At 42.5% G+C, this 20,841-nt stretch overlaps 1 protein-coding gene across 1 annotated transcript in view; it reads left to right on the top strand.

The window, feature by feature from the left end:
• The first annotated feature begins 2,750 nt into the window (after positions 1-2,750).
• SMURF2 (SMAD specific E3 ubiquitin protein ligase 2) overlaps positions 2,751-20,841 on the top strand; it is a 60,435-nt gene continuing 42,344 nt past the window's right edge. The window contains exon 1 of the mRNA XM_068151097.1: positions 2,751-3,091. Coding sequence (XP_068007198.1) covers positions 3,040-3,091 — 52 coding nt within the window. The 5' untranslated portion in view covers positions 2,751-3,039. The remainder of the gene's footprint in view (positions 3,092-20,841) is intronic.

The raw sequence follows: 20,841 nt of genomic DNA, 5'->3' as shown, positions 1-20,841 counted from the left end.
CAAGGCTTCCTGACCTCTGCTCTGCTCGCCGCAGATCTTGCACAGATTCCTTACGGTGATGCTTGTCTTAAATTTTACTTGGCAATTCTCGTCAGTGAAGGGGAGCAGTGAACAAAAATCCTGACTTCCCTACAGGATTGGTAGATATGATGGGACATCTGTAGGACATCTAAGGTGCAGTCATTATGATGTTTACACAAAGCCAGAAGGGCAGAGGAGAGCAGTTCACACCTGGTGCATTTGTCTATGCGAGTGCAACCTGATCTAGGTCATTTCTACCTATGTTAGTCAAGAGAGGACATAGCCCTGACCTAAATGGGGGACACACCATGCCTGCAGGTGCTAATGAGAGCTAAAGCTCTTCTGTCACCCTGTTAAATACATACTTACTGTGCAGGACTTTCTTAGCTGTCACTGATGCATTTTGGATGTATTAGTAAAAAAGCTCAAGTCAGCCTTGCAGCCAGTGCAGTTTATACAGTGACCCAAAAGTAAAAACTGTCAATTAAAGCACTGACATTTGCCATCTATCACAATATTTTCACTGAAAGGTGAGCAGCCTGCCTAAAAAATATTAGAAAATTTGATTTTTCAGCAAGTTGCTTTCTGAAAAGTAGTATGACACTAATTCTACTTCATGACTTTTTAACAATGCTTTAAGCATTACAACGTTCATATACCTACTGAGCCACGAAATACTGTATTGAATCTCAATAGTGTGGGGGTTTTTAACACTGCCACTGCAATTAATGTCTGACACGCTAGTTATCCATTAGAAAAAGATCATGTAGCAAGAGTACAATGCTTAACATCACATTAAATACCTTTGTCAACTGGTATCAGAATTATTGAATGCTGGGTCCAGAGCGCACTGCAAGATCCCCGAGATAATCATCAAGTTAGGAAAACTCTAGAGTAACTTATGAATGTGTCAAGTATGGAAAAAGGAGCTTTGTATTTCACAGCTCTAGACAGTTCAGCAGTGGCCAGGTAATGGCACAACAATTGCAGCCCATCATCCACTTGCTTTTTATGGTTGGCTTTAGGAAAGGATAATGACCTGGCTGGGTGAATTTGTAACAGTTTGAAACTTTAATAGTATGACCTTCAATTCTGAGGGCTGATTTTTCTTCTTTGTTTAATGCAGGAATCAGGAGCCTGGAATGGCTTGGAGGTGTGTGTGAATTTACCTAACCACTACACATCAAGTTTTTAACTCTTTTAGTGCAGCATATAGGCCATAAAATCAGTCAATACCTTGAGTCTGCATTTTGTAGTAAATGAAGTTTAGACTTGTCTCAAATTGTCTTTGCCTGAAATAGTGGCTAAGCAATGAATCAGCATTTTCTGTTGAGGTCTGTGCTGTCAAGAAAGGTTCCTTTCTGACACAAGCTTTGTGTCGAACAGGCAGTTGCATGGGCCTTGTGTGAGGAAGGGATCCCAGGTTCTGATCCAGAACTACTCTGCTCCCAGGTGAAGTGATACTGGAACAGCAGGGCCACAACAGCAGGAAGCATTGAAAACGTCCACCTGCAAAAACGTGGCACTTAAAAGTATACATTGGGAGGAAGGAGATGTGAATCCACACATACCCACTGTAGGGAGGGGTCTCATTTTAAGGGAAAAAAGCCTTGAGAACTGCATTCTACCTCCAAGGCCTTCCTGGGGAAAAAAATACTTTCTTGCCCAGATTTTATTTAATGAGGCCCAAGCTCAGAGCTCTGTCAAGATGGGACTGCTTCAAACATGGTTACAGCTCACTTCCATATACTTAACTTCAGAAAAGAAAGCCCCTGGGCTCTGTAGGAGCTACATTATAAACTCTGTGAAGAACAGACCAGCTTTTCATTGTGTGTTTGGATCCTGATCCATAGACTGGATCCTAATCCATAATACCTCACACGTTGGCTCAACAGGAAGAAGCCTATGCAATGACATGACCAAATGAATGCAGATGACTAAGGCTGTCAGGAAAAACAGCTTGGTTTTCTAAGGTGAACTTTACTGTGGCACCCTCCACAGCTTTTCTGAGAGCTTTTCCCATCTTTCAGAGATCTCTTTGACCCTACAGAAAGCTGCCATTGACTCCCATCATGGAACTCCCCTCACTGGATGCATGCTGCAGTGCTAGAAAAACTCTGGAAAGAATCACCTTTCCTCTGGGACAGGACTTAAACTAGGTCACACAGCATGGATGCAAGGCATTTATATGTATGTGTGTGTGTGTATATGTATGTATAGGGGAGTTAATTTTTTTTTCATTACCTTGGCAGCTTGCAGAACTGCTGCTGATACCTACAAAGCACAGAGAAGGGAATCGGCCCACAGCGTAACAATTTCCACAGCCTGTCCATCACACCCTAGCCACGCAGTATTCAGCACCCCTGACTCCCCACATTTCAGCCTGGCTTCAAGTTCTCACGCGTGAGGCCTTTTCTCATTTGTACCTTCGATCCTCCTGTCCCACCCCCCCAACTTAATTGTCATCTCCCCTCCTCTCAGCCATGGCAACCCACCCCCGTCGTTCCCAACCCCACCAGCTCTCCAGAGAAGGACCCCAAGCGTCGCCGCCACCTGACGCGGTTCGCCCTTCAGACCCTGAGGCAAGGCGGGGCGCGCTCCTCCTGCCCGGTGGGGCGCGCGCTGGGCGGGCGGCCTCCCCCGGGGGTAGGCCGGGCCGGGGGAGGGGAGGCGACGCGACCGTCTATCCGCCCGCCGTGCTGCTCTCCGTCCCGGCTTTGTTGTGCTCGCCGCCCGGGCTCTGGGCGAGGGGGCGGGGAAGCGGAGGGAAGGGAAGCGGGGAAGGCGGCCGCGTCTCCTCCTCCGCCTCCTCCTCAGCCCCGGCCCCGGCCCCGCTCATGGCGACGCTGGGCACATCCGGGCTACTTCTCCTTCTCCTCCTCCTCCGGCGGCTGCCGCTGCCCTGAGCGCCCAGCCCGACTCCATTAGCGCCTCCCCTCCCCCCGTCTCCCTTCCCGGACCCAGAGGCAGGGGGAGCCCCGGGCAAGGCAGCGCTGAGCCCGCGGAGCGGCCGGGGACATGTCCAACCAAGGGGCCCGGCGGAACGGGCCCGTCAAGCTGCGACTGACAGGTGAGGCTGAGGGGGCAGGCTCCGTCGGGGCCTGCCGCCGCCCGCCCGCCATCCCGCCCGCCGTCGGTGGGGCAGGTCGGGCGCCGGCCGGGTACGGGGGAGGGAAGAGACGGGACGAAGGAAGCAAAGAGTAGCGGGGTGTTGGGGACGTGGATCCCGGTCCCTCGGGAGAGCGGGGCGAGGAGAGCCCAGCTGGAGGGGTGGGAGCGAGCTCCTTCCATGTGTCTTTGAGGTTGAACCTGGGGCCGGAGGAGTCCTTCAGGCCTCGGGAAGAGAACGAGACTGTGAGCTCTTTCCTTGCCTCCCTAACCCACCGTGGGCTCCGCGCCTCCGGAACAACATCTCTTTGCGGGCTCCGGGGCGGTGGTGCCGCCCTCCTGGCCCGGGCCGGGCCGGCCCGCGGCCCCTGTAGCCCGCCGGGTTCCCCTGTGTGGCGAAGTCGGCCGATCTGAACTTGAGGCACCGGGCACCTTCTCCTCCTTCTCGGCATCCCAACTTCCCCCCCCGCCGCCCCCGTCTTCTCAGTGTAAACTCGAAAGAAACTGTCACACTCTTTGTTTTGATCTCTTTGTTTGTTGTTGTGTTTGTTTGGGTTTTTAAAACCAACTTCCTGAGTTAATGATTTTGCACAGTTGGTTTGGTGAAGTACCTTGTGCTGCCCTCTTTCAGAAGACCACTTGACCTCTAATATTTTAAGATATCATAAAAATTGTTCACCTGCATGCTGGGAGGAAAATACTTCAGTATGTTCTTTTCTGTACAAGAACCCAAGCAAATAGGTTTAAAGGTGGGGGGGAGGGGGGGAAGGCGTCTTGAAAACTCTGCTAGAGCTTTCTTTAAAACCATACAGACTTATAAAGCAAAGAGCTAGTTCAAAGTATCCCCCAGCACATAAATAGTACTCTGCATTCTGAAGTGTCAGTGCATGAAGGTAAGTGATTAGAAAATAATAGATAAGACTGTAAATCCACCTCTCTGCGTAGAGTGTTTTTAACCACCTTGAAAAACAAATGCGATTAAAAATACTCAAAGTGTTGATGTATTTACTTCAGGTGGATGTGAAATATCTCCAGTTTAATGCCTCATAAAGAGAGGTGCTTCATACTTACTGTTCAGAGTATGTTATTTTAACAGGGAAAGTAAAGCAGATCTGCTTATGTTTTGCTTTGGAAATACTTGGACTAAATTTGTAATATAGTTTTCATAGAGCTTTGTGAGTGTCTGTATATTGCACTTAGAAATAAAAGTCTTCAAATAAGCATATCTGGGACTGCTACATGGACCTCTGCTGCCTGTTTTTTACAGAGTGTTTTGTAGCTTTCTCTTCAGGTTATTGCTTTATTGATGCAGTGCTTTAATACTTTCTTTTTTTTCTTCCTGAGCAATGACTACTCAGACCTGCTTATCTTTGAAACATTACAAATGGTCTATAGCCTTATGTGAAAGCAAGGAAGGTACTGTTTAGGGAGTTGTCTCTTTCACCTTTGGATTTTGTGTTCAATTTTGTTTAATATTTATTTCTATTAACATTTAAGCATGTAATGAAATCATGTCAGTGACAATAGAAGTACTCTGATAGGAGTGTGATTGTCAGCAAGAAATAGGCAGTGGTTTTATGTGTGGTGTTTTAATTGTGCAGTCAGTCCCCAAAAGCAAGTACAATCTTGAGGAGTATTTCTGAGTGGCTTTTTTGTCATCTTATATTTTAGGAAGGGACTTTGCTGGCAGAATTGCCTTTCTAGGGATTGTTCCAGAGTTAGCAGCTCTTGCAGTTACTGAGCACCAATTCTGTTGCTTGGGAGTGTTTCTGAAATACTGGCCTGTTTCTCGAGTTCAAAAGACTTGGAGTTTTTTTATGATTTGTCTAATTGTGAGTTGTTTCACATAAGGTCATTTGTTGTAAGGAAGCTTTACATGTTTAAGAAAAACATTGAATTTTCTTAATTCAGGCGATATGTTGTCAGTTCTTGCCTAGGAATATTTCTAAGTGTTCTGCGTGGTTTTCATTACCCTTTTTGATTGGAAAAGCAGTTTGAGGGCTCTTGAATTCTAAAACTGTTTGGAATTAAAGGAATCTGTATATCCAGTGTTTTTAAAGGTTTATTCTCAAGCTCACAAATGCTATTTAATCTACATTTTCTTTGGCTGTGTGCGACTAGCAGTCTTCTGTTTTGGCTTGAATATTTATAGGATTAATTCTGCAATCGTTGTATAATGCTTATCTTCTCTGCTCATTATCTCTAAATTAGATGGTATAGATTAAAGAATGGATTTCAAGAACTGGATTCAATTAGCAGTTTTTCAGGACATAAACATTAAAGGTTTAGATGGAAAACATTGTTTTGACTGACTGGATAAATGACAGGGTAATGTTTGATGTGAGTCCAAGAACTGATCTGGAGCTAGTGCCCAACTTCTCAGTCCATCTTGAGGAGCCAAATAAAATATTTAACCTAGGCCTCATTTTGGAAAAAAAAAAAGAAAAGAAAGAAAAAAAAAAAAAAAAGGAAAAAAAAAAGGTTGGTTCTTTGTTGGGACCTTAAGAAAGTTCTGAGAAATGTTTGGCATACCTTCACACTAAGTGTTTAACAGTTTATTTAGCTCTGGGTTCCATAACAGGGAAAAGACATGGTGGTGGCATACTTCTAGTAAGTTTTAATTTAGTTCACAGTGCATCTGTGTTAAACCTTCCTTATAAAAGGTTGTTCTTTTGCTCCTAGGCTTAATTGTCTGTCATAAATATCATGTCAGTCTTCAGTGATACCTCTGTCAATGCACTTTGCACAGCTTTGAGCTAGAAGATCCTGGGCTAATTGTTAAAGTCTAAAGATGGTGTGTTCTGGTGGTGCTTGTAGGGTTAGGTGATGATTCTACTTGAGGATCTTAAAGATCTGTTCCAACCAAACCTATCCCATAGTATCATTCAGGGTTGGAAGGGACCACAAGGATCATCTAGTTCCAACCCCCCTGCCATGGGCAGGGACACCCCACACTAGATCAGGCTGGACAGAGCCTCGTCCAGCCTGGTCTTAAACACCTCCAGGGATGGGGCCTCGACCACCTCCGTGGACAACCCATTCCAGGGTTTCACCACTCTCATGGTGAAGAACCTCCTCCTCACATCTAGTCTGAATCTCCCCACCTCCAGCTTCATTCCATTCCCCCTAGTCCTGTCACTACCTGAGATCCTGAGAAGTCCTTCCCCAGCCTTCCTGTAGGCCCCCTTCAGATACTGGAAGGCCACAATGAGGTCACCTCGGAGCCTTCTCTTCTGCAGACTGAACAGCCCCAACTCCTTCAGTCTGTCGATGATTCTATATTTCACCTCCAGTGTGAGGTGTAAATGCTTGTTTCTGATTAAACAGAGGCAATGTAATTCAAGTTAGCTGAAGTTTGAACCACACTAGTCTTCTCCCTACTTAGCAGCTTTTGATAACATTATCCAAGGAATCTTTAATACAAGGAAAATTCCTTCAACTCTCACATTTTAACCACCCTTTTATCTAGTCCTGTCCTGAGTTTGTCTGAGTTCTGTAAGATCTGGAAGTGCAGTCATCCCATTCAATTTTTGCTGTGGTCATCATGTTGTGTTGGATTTGTGGATTTGCCAGTATTCTGTAGTCTCAGGTACAATGATCTGTTCTTTCTTCCGTCCCTAGTGTTGCGTCGCATTGACCTTAAATGCTTGAAACCCCAGAAATGACCCTTGCTTTCACTTGCTCAGTAAATATTATATGTCCTAATCCATGAATTATCTGATGTTAAAATAGTTTTAATTTGATGGCTTTCACTGAGGACATCAGTGACAGTTATCTGAATGACATCCGCAGGCTGTTTTTTTTAATCAGGTAGAAAGACCTACATTAAAATCAGCTCAAAGTCTGAAAACTACATGGGCACTGGAATATACTGAGTTAAATAAAGGTTAGTGCATAAATTCTAGTTAACGAGATGCTTTAATAGCCACAAAGCACAGTTACTGTGAAAGTGGAATGAGCTGGAGGAGTGTTGTTGATAAAGAATCAGAAGTAGGCCTGAAGAGTTCATGGATTCCTAGAATGGTTTAGAATAGTCCCAGCCTCCCTGCCATAGGCAGGGACAACTCCCACTAGACCTCATCCAGCCTGGCCTTGAACACCTTCAGGGAGGGGGCATCCACAGCCTCTCTGGGCAACCTACTCCAGCACCTCACCACCCTCACTGTCAAGAGCTTTTAGATCTGTTTTCCCTCCTCCTTACTGTAAGCTTTTGTGTTTCCTGGCAGAGTCTGTTGTACAAAAATGGATAGCAACTCATCTTCTGGCCTGCTGTCTCTCCTTACAGTACAGAAGTGCTGCTGTATTTTACTTTAAGGTTACAGTGTTGAAGGAAGAAGATGCTGCTCTTTTTTTTTAGTCAGTTCCTAGAAGCACTTGTAGTACTATTAATATTTCTCAAGAAATATCTGAGCCAGAATATTGCTGAGGTTTGCAAAACCAAGTGGAATCTCCACACCTAGTGTTGTTTTTGTTGTGGATAAACACTTAAATTAATCCAATCAAAAAACAGTGGTTGACCTAAATCCTAAATTCTCATTAGTGTTGTTGGAAGCAGGTTTGAAGTTTATGGATAGCAGAGCCTCGTTGTAGGAACAGCAGTACTGATTGCCTGGTGAAGTATCTACCTAGATCCCTAAGTAGCCAGGCTGTGGTTTCATAGTTGACTTAAACCATAGTGCAATTTTAGGTCACTTTCAAATCTGAGTGCTATTTTTTTTTTACCTTCTTTGTGTTGAAGGAGAGGGATGCACAGAAGAGGCTGAAAAGAGGGCAGGACTGCTTCTTCTGCCAGCAGCCTATACTTAGATAGGTTTTGGTCAACAATAAAACAATGGGGTTCCTTCATGTAAGGTGTATTTGACTTAATGACACATGACTTAGTAAAAACTAGTGCTTAAGCAATCAGGGTCAATAAATTACATAGTAGGTGGATTAAAATGGTGCTGTCATAACAAAGTCAGTAGGCATGTGTCTAATCAGATTGTGTAGGAACTGAAGCATGCTTGACCCTCAGTCTTTCCAAGCAGAGTATGAAGTGTGTGTGTATTTATATGCTTTTTATATATACAGTATGTAGATACAGATGTGTATAAGTCAGTTGTGGATCACACAGATGCCAAAGAGCTGTAATAAACAACTGAGTTGCTGTGTGGAGCAGTCTCAACTGCTTGTTTCAATGGGATCAGCTTATGTGATGTCTGCATTTAAAGCTAGGTACCTGTTTTCAGGGACATATAATGGGGTAGCAAGGCAAGGAAAATGAAAAGACCAAAAAGGATTTGGGGAGAGCAAACTGTAATAGGAAAGCAGCTCTGCAGAAGCTCCCATCTAAAAGAGCAAAAGGTCCAGTGTTCATCTTGGGTAGAAGAATTGGGAAAGCAGCAAGTAGAGAAGCTAGTAGAGGATTTCCACATGTAGGTAACATATGGGCCATATGTAGGAGATAGATGGGAAATCTGCAGGCAGTCCTAATTAATGTTTAAAAAAGTAAAGCTGGGGGGGTGGGGGGGAAAGAAAAGATAAATTCTGGAGGTGGAAAAATAGTGAGCAATTTTTTCTATTACACTTCTCAATTGCAGGTAAAGAGTAGAAGCTGCCCTGTAGTGTGCCTTAGTAGCTGAACTTAGCTGAGTTAGTGGTGACAGATTATTTCTGTTTTCTTTTTGCTTTGTTGTTTGTTAATCACACTGAAAATCTGATCAGGCCCCAGATTGAAGATGTTTTGTCTTTATGTCCTTAAGATGAATGGGTTGATCCCTAAAAGAAGGCAGCTTTTAATGTTTTGTTCTGTTTTATCTCACAGCCTTTGAAGTGTGTCCTTGCTTTACCATCTTACTTAAAATGACATCTCACCCATCTTGTGGGTGTTTAAAAAGGTGGATAATTTCTGTGGGTGTCTTCCCTGCTCTCATCACAATGATGTGATGACCTGACTTCTGACTTGGCTTCATGGCACGAGTACCTTGCTACTCAGGTTATCACATGCATGCTTTACTAGGGAAGATGTAAGTGCTCATCATGACAGGTGAAATATCTGAGATAATTTTGGTGACTTCTCAGAGGCTGGTGAGGATTCATCTCAATAATGGTAGAGCATGTAAAAGGAGCTTCTGCACGTGTCTGCTCACAGCACGTTTTCCATCTGGGGAAGAGGATTGAATTCTTGAGGGGCATTTGGCAATAGCATATTCTAGGAAACAAAATGTTGGCTTTTTCTTGCTACTTAAACTTCAAATGCTTTCACTGAAAGCATAGATAAGAACACTTGTAACTTGAAAGAAATGTTCATCTGGAGATAACAAAGCTCGGGACAAAACTGGCTAAGCATTATCATGAGTTAAATGGGAAGGTCGATACAGCATGGAGAATAGACATGCTCAAGATCATAAAAAGGCTAAACCAGGTAAAGCTGGGATTTAGAGTTGCTATCTTTTGACTTTCTGCCCATGGACATTGTTTCACTTGAGTTTAAATCCACAGAAAACATAAATCTGTTTGAGGACTGTGCATTTGGAGTGATTTGGGTTCAGTTCTCCCACATGCCAGATTTGTGCTGCACCATCAGCTGTATTTTAGCATCCTGCAGATTCTTGGCAGTTACTTTTTTTTCCTACTTCAAAATACATTACTTTTTTTTTGTTGTTGCTGTTGCTCAGGCAGATTATGCTGGGACTGATATCCCCCAAAGTCAGAAGTATTGCCTAGTTATTTTCGTTATCAGAATCCTGAAAGTGAAAGAAAAAGCGGCAGTGTGTGAGTTTATGTTGCTGTATTCTGTTGTTACTTTTCTGGAATGACTCTTGGCTGGCAAGTGTTGGACACAACTTAGCAGGGTTGTTTGCTTGCAGAAAGGGAGAATCACTCCAGTCATGGGTCTTCTATAATGAATTCATCTCAGTTGCTTCAAATATACAGGGCATGTACAGACTATGTAATTTACAGGTCACAGCAAAAATATGTACCCAGATTCTACCATTTACGCTTAAATTAATGTTTGTGGTGCCATCTTGCCACAAACATTGGAGGGACTGTGCCAAAGAAAAGCTTTCCAACCCACAGCACCGCTGCTTGGGGTGAACACACTCCTCTGCACCACCCTGTGCTTCTCAGATGAGGTGGGCTGAGGATTATATCCAATTCAACCTCTTCCTCTCATCCCCTTTTCAGCTGGGTCTAGAGGAGGGCTGTTGTGGCTTGGTGGCTTCAGTCAGCCAGATGTTTGCAGAACTGCAGCTGGGCTGTTCATGGGACTGGGGCTGTTATCTTGCCTGTTCACAAGAAATTGTTTTAAACAAGCAAGGCACAAGCATTTCCCTTCTGCCTTGACCTAGATTTTAGTGTTACTGATGGGATTAAATGGAGTAATAACTAATCAGATCTGTGGTGATACTTCTTTGAAACATACTGATTTGATTTGGAACCTCCACTCAATTATAGATACAATTATGCTTGTATTCAGTGGAAGGTGGGAATCTGCCTCAGTAGTACTCTAGGATTTCCTGAAAAATTGAGCCAGCCTGGTGATTTCTTTATAATGATAAGGAAAAAAGACCAGGCTGTGGTCTTCTGAAACCGCATATGGTGAAACATCTGCTTTGGGCACATAATGGGGCATGAAGAAAGTGGCTGGAGTGTACCAAATAGAAGTTTGGTGTTTCATTTTAGTAAAGGGTAGTCTACTGCCTTTTGCAGTTATTTTTCATGGAGAACATGTAAATGTACCCAGATAAATTCTCTTTTAATCTTAGTGGAGGAAGAAAGATCTTATCTGGCTTTGAGTACATATAAACATGACTGATGGCAGGGAAAAAACCCTTAAAAATCCTTAAACATGCAGAAGAACTAAACCTGTCTGGATAAAATACCTAGAATCATATTCTACACTTTACTCCCAGGGATTAGAAATTCATAGCATTAGTTGCACCAAGCATTTTGGTGTCCTTACTACAAACAATTTTTCAATTCAATTTTCAACAGAAATTTTTCACCCTGCATTGTTCTGAAATTATTAATATATGATGTATGTAAATATTTAGTTTCAGAGGAAAAGCTTTTACCCCATTATTTTCCCTGTCTCTGTCCAGGGCTAAAGTGGTGGTGTTGTGCTTAGGTTAAGGTGTCCTCTGTTTAGCAGCAAAATAATTAACTTCTGTCTTAATTTATAGAAAGTGATATCAGATGTGATAGAAGGAACTTGGTAAAGGTGGAGCTGGTGTGTTCAGGTGGCAGTCATTTGGAGGCAATTGGTGTAATTTGTAAAGGAGAGACAGGATAGGGTGGGGAAAAGGTCTTGAGGAGCTGAGCTTGCACAGGGGTGTGGAGGGACTAGAAGTGTACCAGGTTTTGTGCTGCTTCATACTGGAAGCAGAGAACAAACTGCAAGTTCCTGGACTTGGGCCAAAACATATGGAAATCTCTCATGTCTCATGCTGCTGATTGCGATGCTGCTGATGGCCAAGTAAGGGCAAGTGTCAGGGGGATACAGGCAGGCTCTGCTCAGTGATGTCCAGGGACAGGACAAGGGAAATGGGTGCAGGCTGGAGCGGAGGAGGCTCCACATGAACATAAGGGAAACTGTCGCTGTGAGGGTGATGGAGCCCTGGAGCAGGCTGCCCAGAGAGGTTGTGGAGTGTCCTTCTCTGAAAATATTCCGAACCTGCCTGGATGCATTCCTGTGTGATCTGCCTTAGGTGATCCTGCTCTGGCAGGGGGGTTGGACTTGATGATCTTTCAAGGTCCCTTCCAATCCCTAGCACCCCTAGCTATGAGAGTGTTTTCAATGTGAAGATCTGAAAATTCTGAGTATTTCTCTTCCTCGTGCTAATACCAATGGGTATATTTTAAGAGACACAAAATAGGTGTTGCTTTGTACTCCATTTAAATGGATGTGAAGGACCTGGTCCTCCTGTGTGCTGGAGAGGATTAATTAAGAAAATTTAAAAATCACTGGCTTCTTTAAATCGGGGTTCACAGGGTTGATTTGCCAAACTTTAAAGAAGGGTGTAATGCCTGTTGAAGTGGAAAATTTCTGGGAGTTAGGGGATTCTAGTAAAAAGTTCAAAAATGTTTTATGCTGCTATTGTAGAAGCTTCTTGGAATCTGGAGCCTGTGAACCACTGTAAAAATATTAAGTGCCATCTTTCATGACTTCCAATGGCATTTCTAAATATCTAACTAGCAATTGTGGATGTTTGGTAAAGTACAAGTTGTTGGTGAGCAGAATCTTCAAATGTGTGTATCAGACATGATGATGATAAACTGCTGCTCAGGTGTGGATGAGTGGAATAGGGAAAAATTGGTGTTGGTCTCAGTTCTAGTTGTTTAATGCTGCTGCCCAGGGGAAGTGCCGCAGTGTTCTTTCAGAGGTACATGCTACCTGGGGGTCGAAGGTGCCATGCAGCACTTCCAGTTTGCCTTAAACAGCTGGATATGTTGGGCTTTTTTTGTCACAAAGTTAAAGGGTTTAAATCTTTGTGATGGTGCTAATGCTGGAGTGGCTGAGATGTGTTCTGCAGTTGTGATGTCATGTTAACGTTTGTATCCCTTTTGTGAAAAAGGGGAAATCTTTCCTGTTTGGGATTTCTAGTTAAGAACTGGGTTGAAGGGCAACTTAAAATATTGTTGCCTTCTGTTTTCTTCTGCAACAGAAGTGAAGGCCTGTAAGGAACAAGTGACTTGCAGTGATTTTTTTTTTTCAGTAGTACATGTGCCTGGCTTCAAATGTGCCCTCCCTTGCCTAAGCTGTTCCCACAGTTCATAATGCTCTCCCCATATAGACAGTGAAGTTTTTGGTTTCCCCTCCCTAACAACAAGCAATTGCTCTCCCTGGGGAGGTACTGCTTGTTTATTATGTCTCACTTACTTTTGTGGCCAGGAGATCCTAAAGAACTTTCTGTCCATTTGTGAGATCTTAGTGTGGCTTTGTGAATGTGTGCCTTGGATTTCTTCATTACCATGTTTATCGTTTTCCCCAAAAGTTCCTTTCCTCTGGTGAATTGTTCATCCTGGAGAATAAGGCAGCTATTTCCTGCCTATCAGAATAATGTAACTTAATCTATGCTGGGCAGGACTTTGGACCCTCTCACAAGCTTTACATTTTTGGCAAGTTTATTGAAATGTAGAAATTTCACTGCATTGAAACAGTTCTTCCTGCTGTGGCCTAAGGCTGGAGGTGCACTTGTTCTGCGCTCACCTTGCCTTACTGTGATGGAGTGGCAGTAACTGAAAAGCAAAACTGCCCTTGGTCAGCCTGACCCTTTAGAACGTTCCCTTCACACTTCAGCAGCATGGAGAGTGGGAGCACTGCTTCCTGTAGGTGCTTCTACCTCATGGAACTGGAACACAGTTTTGAATTGCTTTGTCTGTCTGACCATCTTTTCTTCCTATTCATTGTCAGTGGAATTTATAACTAGAGCTGAACTTGTAACGCCAAGCTGGAGCGTGTAACACCAACTACAGATGGCACTTCCCATTGCAAGAATGGCTTTTCAGTTGCTGCTAAGCAGCCTGCTAATGCTGACATTTTTCATGCTGAGCAGCTAAATCAGGCTGAATTTATTTTGGGAAGAGGCTGTTAAAATTCAGCTAGTTTCAAGGAGGTTAAAAATACATTGTACATCTTTTAAGAATCCCTTGTTCTTATGAATTCTTGGGCAGTAACCTATCAAACAGGGACCTGGTAATAGGGAGATGTCTGTGTGTCAGCCAAGTAAGATCTGGTGCATGGTTTAATAAATAGCTGGGGACAGGACTTGGTCTCATCCTGTAAGGGCTAAAATGATCAGTGTGCTCCCAGTGTCAAGAGAGGCATTAACTAAGATGCAGAGGGCTCAAAAGTTGGGTGGGAGTGGAGAAGGAGAAAGTGACCTGGAACACAGAACTGTCCAAGATAAACAGGCTGGTGGTGGAAACCAGGTTTTGGCAGGATGAGGTGCTGGGAATCTCTTGGTGCTCAGACTCTGGTTCGATAGCAGTGAACATCATACAGGGTGGCAGGGGCAGCCCAGATTGTCTTGTTTCCACACTTCTTAAGGATTGGCTTTGTAACAGGAAAGGATGTTGCTGCATGTGCCATCAATTCACAAAGGTTTTGGAGTTACAGTTCATGGTGTTTTATGTGTTATCTGCTGTTAAGTTAGTTGCATGAAAGCTTTGACCTTTTTTTAAAGTTTGAGTTATTACAAATATGTTCAATATCAAATGGACAACGAAAGCTGTGGCAGTCATCATCTGTTTGTTCTGATGGATCTTGGACTGCTTGGAGTCCTCTAATTTTACACACTTTGTCGCTACAGGGACAGCTCACTACTGGCTTACACTGAGCTGACTGTGCTGTGAAAAATGTTGATCTCTCACTGTATATTAAACACACATAGACATAAGAACCTGCAAAAGAGTTTAAAGCATGAAGAAACAAATCAGAAATTGCAGGTAGTGGGCAGGTGTATCTCCAGCAAGAGAAAGGCAGCATGCATCTGATGTATGATTTTGATTCTTCTAGTCAACTAAAAATAATAAACTTATACAGTGTGAAACTGCAAGGTTTCATTTGAAGTAAATGTACACTTGATATTATCTAACCATGAACAAAAGGGAGCCTTTTAAACTGCTTCATATTTGTATGGTGTTTCTCGTTGATGCTTAGCAGCGCTTTAATTTTTCCTCCCAGCGTTTGATACAAGACCCAACAAAGTCTTCTCCAAAAAGCTCCTCGTTTTCACCCCTTCTTGAGCATTGGACAGTTATAAAACTATCAAATGCTTGATTTTTGTTATTTTTTTTTCAGCTGATCCCCTTTATCATGATTTAAGTCCTCTGAAAACATGAACTGTTTCCCAGGTTGTTGGTTAGGAGTCCTTGTGATACTCCTGTCTTGAATTTTCCAGAGCTGGTGCTCTGTTTCTTTTTCTGATACATGCTGTATGTACCAGTTTTGTGCTGAAGTAAGTGTCTGTTTATCAGCTTAGTAGTGAGCTGTCAGAGTGAGAGAGCTGAGGTGTATATTTGCTACTTTAAAACTATGGAACAGCTAAAGAACAGAGTACAGATTCCAGCAGCTATGCCGTTAATTATATAGTGGAATTACTTTTTCCTGACAAGATTTTTTTTGCACACCTATGGATGTTGGGTTGTTGCAGGTTTTAAGGGCATGTTTCCTTCATTGTATTTGGCTGGGGGTTTTAGCTTTTTAATTTAAGTATTGACAGTAAAGTCATTTTTGTTATGATGAACCATTTTATTGTTTCATAAGTGCATGAATCATATATTCTGGGTTATTTTTTCCTGGCAAATATTTTTATTTAATGATTACTCAGGGCTAGCTTAAATTGTGCAGATGAATACAGTATCTGATTCATCACTTCATATGTTACAACAAAAACCTTGTGGAAAAAAATCCCACAAACCCAGTCTTTTTAGTTGCAAGAACAATGCTTTTACAGGACATTGGACTGTCTGTGTAGCTGCTGTGGGGCAGCTTCTCAATTCTGTTATTTGTTCAGACTGCATCTCCATTTCCCAAAATCCCAAGATCTTGTTCTGTTTCCTCTGTCCCACCTAGAAGGGCAGCTGCTGGCTTTGCAGCTGAGCTTGCAGCAGGTGGTTCCACATTGGTTTCCCCTCGGCAAAGGCAAGGTGGCTGTGGTAGATGAGCGGTTTCTGGGCTGGGGAGAGGATGTTCTGCAAATCCCCAAAGGTTTGGTGTGATTGCCTGTAGGGTAGACATTGTCCTGTAGGGCAGGGCATCCTATCAAACTCCTCAGGTAGGTTCGCTACATCTGTATCAAATGTTGTTTGCCTGCACAGATTTATTTCTTGTGCTTGGCTTCCTCTTGTTTGAGGAACTTGGTACAATTTGTCTTTTTCATCCCATGTGTTAGCAATACTGCATGCAGTCCTCTCTATATTCTAGAAGCAATCTGTGCTGCTTAGAGCATGAATGGTTTCCAGCTCTTTCCATTATGGAGTTTATGCTCTTGATTGCTCTTCTTTATTGTACATTTAACTTGTTTACTGTCTGAAACCAGCCTGTTTTGAGTGTTGTATCAATTTTGTTATAGATACAGATATTATCAGGAATCTTCAGCTAGCTTACAAGCAGGCAAATGCAGTTTAGATTTTGTTTTGGCAATAGATGTAGCAGAAGATGGCCATAGGGTGGTGTGGAATCTTCTCAGTGCAAATGGCCTTTGTGTCTTGAATCACAGTTTCTGGCTGGCCTTCCACATCAGTCCCAGGTGGGGGTGTCCAGGTGTGTTTCCTCCACTGCTCAGCATGAATTAACAAAGCCAGATTTGAATGGTAGAGGTGAATAAGAAGCTCCATAGCCCCCTGAAAAAGGAAGAGAGGAATGTTAATAGTCTCTATTTTTTTGTTGGCTGAGTGGATGCATTCTTGTATTTTTGTTAATTGTGTTGAGTTTTAAAACCTTAGGAAGAGTAAAAATGTCAAAGGAGATCTAATGTGGGGGTGTTTCTGTGAACACGGGGAGCTTTTCAGAGTGCAGCAGGAATTCTGGGCAGTGCATAAAACCTGAAAAGAATGAGCCTACTTTTTTGTTTTGCAGCCATGTTACTGATTCGTGTAATCCAGAATGTAAAAACTTTAGTTCTGGTACATTTTGTTTAGGAGATAAAAAAATGTCATACACAAATTGCTTTTTCATACCTTTCCTAGATTCTCTGGAGGCAGGCTTAAAACAACCCAAAACACACACACACAACCCCCCCAACACCTCCAATCTTCCACGTGTTTTCTGTGTTGCCCCTTTTAAGCTGCTGTCCAGGCAAATATTTATAAACGGAATGTAATGCAGCTTATTTTGCGTGAACAAAGCCCTGGGGAAAATGAGGAAAGGATTTTGTGTGTGAGGCATTTAATGCTTCACTTTGTTGTGATTTATCTTTGAGAGAGCCATAGAGCCCTGCCTCAAAACTGGAATACACATCCTGAGAGCTTATATTACCTTTGTTTAAAATGATCAAACCTCTGCTGCTGGAACTCAGGAATTCATGGACAGAATGACTAGAACAGCAAATATGACTTTAAAAAAAGTGGTTATTGGATAAACTAGCAGGAGCCCAGTGGCTGTGGATTGATTTTGCTGTTGCTTTAAATCTATGATGTGTTGGTATTTTGGCAGAGTAAGAAAAACAAGGATATTAGAATGTAATTTACTGCACTGGGATTAGTAAAGAGTGTTCTGTTTCTGTGACTGGGGCAGAACAGGATGGTTTAGATGTGTCTGATAAACAGGACGAGGTCTAGTCTGACAGCTGGCAACAATAGCTTTTGCTCAGAGTCAGGTGTACTAAATTAGCAAATCTATTACAAGGATGCAGGAGAAATCTCACAGAAGACAGCCTTGTAGGCACAAGTGTTGCCAAATGGGAAATGATTCATCGTCTCTGAATGGGATGAGCACTGAGCAGAAGCAGTTTAAACCTCAGACTACTTTGGCTCATAAACCACCAAATATGTGATTAACACTTTACCTTCTCCAGTGCTGTGTTTTTATTGTCTCTTGAACAGCAGTCTACATGTAGGATCAAAATATATCAGATTTGCTGGTTAGTTCTATTTTCTCTTTTGTAAGCCTGAATCTGTTTAGGGACTGTTGCTGACGTTTAGCTAAGTCATAAAATGTTTGCATGCATCCTACAAAACACTCCCATCTCACGACCCTGGGGCAATACCACCTTGTAGTAGATGCCTGGAGTGCAAGCATGACACGAGTGACACTGGCAGGACGTGAACTGACTTAATCTAATTTATTTGCTTAAGTTTAGTGAAAATAAATGATTAGCTGGAGATGCGGTTTAATATAGTGTGCCAGTTCCAAGGCCATCACTGTTTAATTAGTGATTTTAGGTAGTGATAGTATCAAAATCATGCTCCTCATTAACTCTTAAGTTTTATTTACTAGGGAATAATTAAAAAACCCAACGAACTCAAATATTTCAAGTTACATATTTGAAATGCCAGAACCGACTTTTTCTTCCCCCTGTAACAAATGCTGTCTTAGCTGCTCTCCTGTTTTCTTGTCACCTTAGCTGCTCTCTTGGTTTAGGAATTGTGTCTTACAAAGCAGGTGACAACTCTTTTGTTAATGTTGGTGAAATGAATATTTGCAGCATTTTGCTGAAGAGTGGCATGGGAATTATTCATGAAGGGTGAATGATGTGCATGCTTTCAACATCTTTTTGTGTGTGTGTGTTTGGTTTTGGTTTTTTTCCCTTTCTCCTCTTCCCAGAAAAGCCCCAGCAGTAGCAGTGTTCCCCTAGGATCATGTCTGTAACAGAGGCAGAATTTGGAGACTTCCTGTTGAAGTCAAGTGTGTGACTGTGTCCCGACAGATATGGCAGCGGTCCTGCAGTCTGGAAAGCTGCGGATATCTGCAATTCCTGATACCCAAGAGTCTGGGTTAGCTGCAGGTGCCTCTTGTCTGAAGGCCTCTTTAGAATTCAGGGCATTTTTGTCTGGTTGGTAACTAGATCATGAATTTCTTTTGTTGTTGCCTCTCCTATAGATCATTCAGAGGGTGGAGAATTTTACTGTAGTGAAAGAAATCCAAGGGCTCTGCTTCTTGTTAGCATGTTTTTGCCCCAGCACATTTTCAGAGGTGCATGAAATAACACCAGACAGAACAGAGCTTTGGTTTTTGTGTTAGCTTTTTTTTTTCCCCTTCTACTCACCCCTATCAAAACAAGCTCAGAAACACAGGGGCACATTCCCAGATTGATTTTTCTAGTTACCCATCCCCAGAGGAAGAATTCTGTGCTCTGAGTATTGTGCAAGTTGATAATTTTTGACTAATCCCTTCTGCCTAAAATGGTTCTTGGTTAAAACTAGCTGCTGGGATTTCAGAAAAGTCTGTAAGGACTGAGGTAAGACTTCAGCAGTGCTAATGATTTTTTAGAGTTTCCAGCAAGAATCTCCCCTTTTCTTTGCCTGAGCTCTTAGATGTTGTTTTATTCCTGTATTTCAAAGGCAGTTGAATTAGTGTTTGTAATGGTTTAGTTCAATGACACTTGTATGTAATAACCATCTCTGTGGGTTTGAGGTTAGTTAATATTGGAAATGTTACTTAAAAGTTGGTTGCGTCGTGTTTTTTTTAAATGAGAATCAAGTTTTAAGACTGCAGGAAGATAAAATAATTAAAGATCCTCCAGCAAATATAATAGCAAAGCTGGTGGGTTCATCCATCTTTTGTGGATTTCTGATTCCCACCCTGATTTTTGTTTATTGGAACACAATTTTATGCTTACTGCAAATGTCAGAAACAGGAGAGAGAGCTTTGAAATTGTTCTGAAAGCCAGTGTTTGACTGCTGACTTTCAACCGTGCTAGTAGCTGTTAATTTAAAGTTATGTTGTTTCCTCCCCCACTGCCCATCATCCTTTTCAGTCTTTGCAAGTGGTATGTGTTTGATGACTTCATGGCACAGTGGTGGTTTTTCAGATGTTGGAAAATGGGTGAGATGTGAGGGTTAGGTCATGCTGGAGTAGGGTGGAGAAGTGAATTGGAATTTCTAGTGTATGAAAGTTATGCATTAGAGACATCCTGGCTGGTCTGAGAGGCTCCATCTACACTAAACCAGGAAATGCAAATATTCGCAATAGCCTTTGTTTTCTTCAAGTTTCCCATGTGTTATTTCTGCTTCTTTTTCCACTCTTTGAGGCTCAGACTGAAGCCCTGATTTACCCTGATTGGGATAGTTTAATCCTGTGTCTCTCAGATTTAATTTGCATATTTGGTATATAGCTTTAAAAAAAAAAAAAAAAGGGAAAGCAAATTGAAGGATTTGCAGCAGCGTGTTCAGTTTCACTGGGTCATACCTGCATCTCCTTACAAGAGACACCATGGTAGGATTTGAAATGCCTGGGGAGGGTTGCTACCTTCGGTACAAAAGTAGCAGCATCATTTCTTTCCTTCACCTCTTGACAGGCATATCAAATAAAGGGAACGCATGAACAGGGCTGGTGACGTGTGTGGCAGTAAGCCCATCACTGAATGAATCTAGGAAATGGGAATGCCTGAGTCGCTTAAAGGAAAAGTTCAATGTTGGGGGGGACGTGTTTTGTTTTACTTTTGGCTTGGAGTGGAATAAGGGAGGAGAAGTGGAAAGGGAAACCTTTTGTTTACAGTAGAACAATACTGTGAAGTAGACATGGTGATGTTAAAACAGGAGTCTAAATAGGGCCAATCTGGGCAGACTCCATCTGGCTGTGTCCAGCAGCCATTCAGACGTCCTGGGCACAGACTGCTGGAGTCTTGAGTCGCTGTCGCCTTGTCCTCCCCTTATGGGTTTTTTAAATAGCCTTGGAGACTTTGTCCCAGAATTTTATTGTTGCAGGAGATGAATGAGTTATTGGCTTAACTGTATCTATTCAGTGACTCAGTGCATCTTTATTAATATTTCCTCCGTGCTAAATGTGTGGTGTTTTACTTGTGAATGTTAATCTCTGTGTGTTAGATTCCATGCAAGTAATATGGGTCTAGAATTCTAAATCCAGTCACAGCACAACCTGGTCTTACAAGCTGAATTTAGTATAGCAAATCTGTTGGAAAGAAAAATGTTCTGTTACTATGTTAGTTTCTGCCAGTGTTTTGCAGTCATTTGAAGTACATTGCATTCTAAGGGCATTTTTCACTTCTGGATAATCCATATTGTAGTTTGGTGTTTGAATGCAGGTTATTGTGGGTTTGTTTGTTT

This window comes from Melanerpes formicivorus, unplaced genomic scaffold, assembly GCF_026170545.1.
Source record: "Melanerpes formicivorus ecotype bairdi unplaced genomic scaffold, bMelFor1.0.p_v2 SCAF_21, whole genome shotgun sequence".
Lineage (NCBI taxonomy): Eukaryota > Metazoa > Chordata > Aves > Piciformes > Picidae > Melanerpes > Melanerpes formicivorus.
This window is presented reverse-complemented; position numbering and strand designations above follow the sequence as displayed.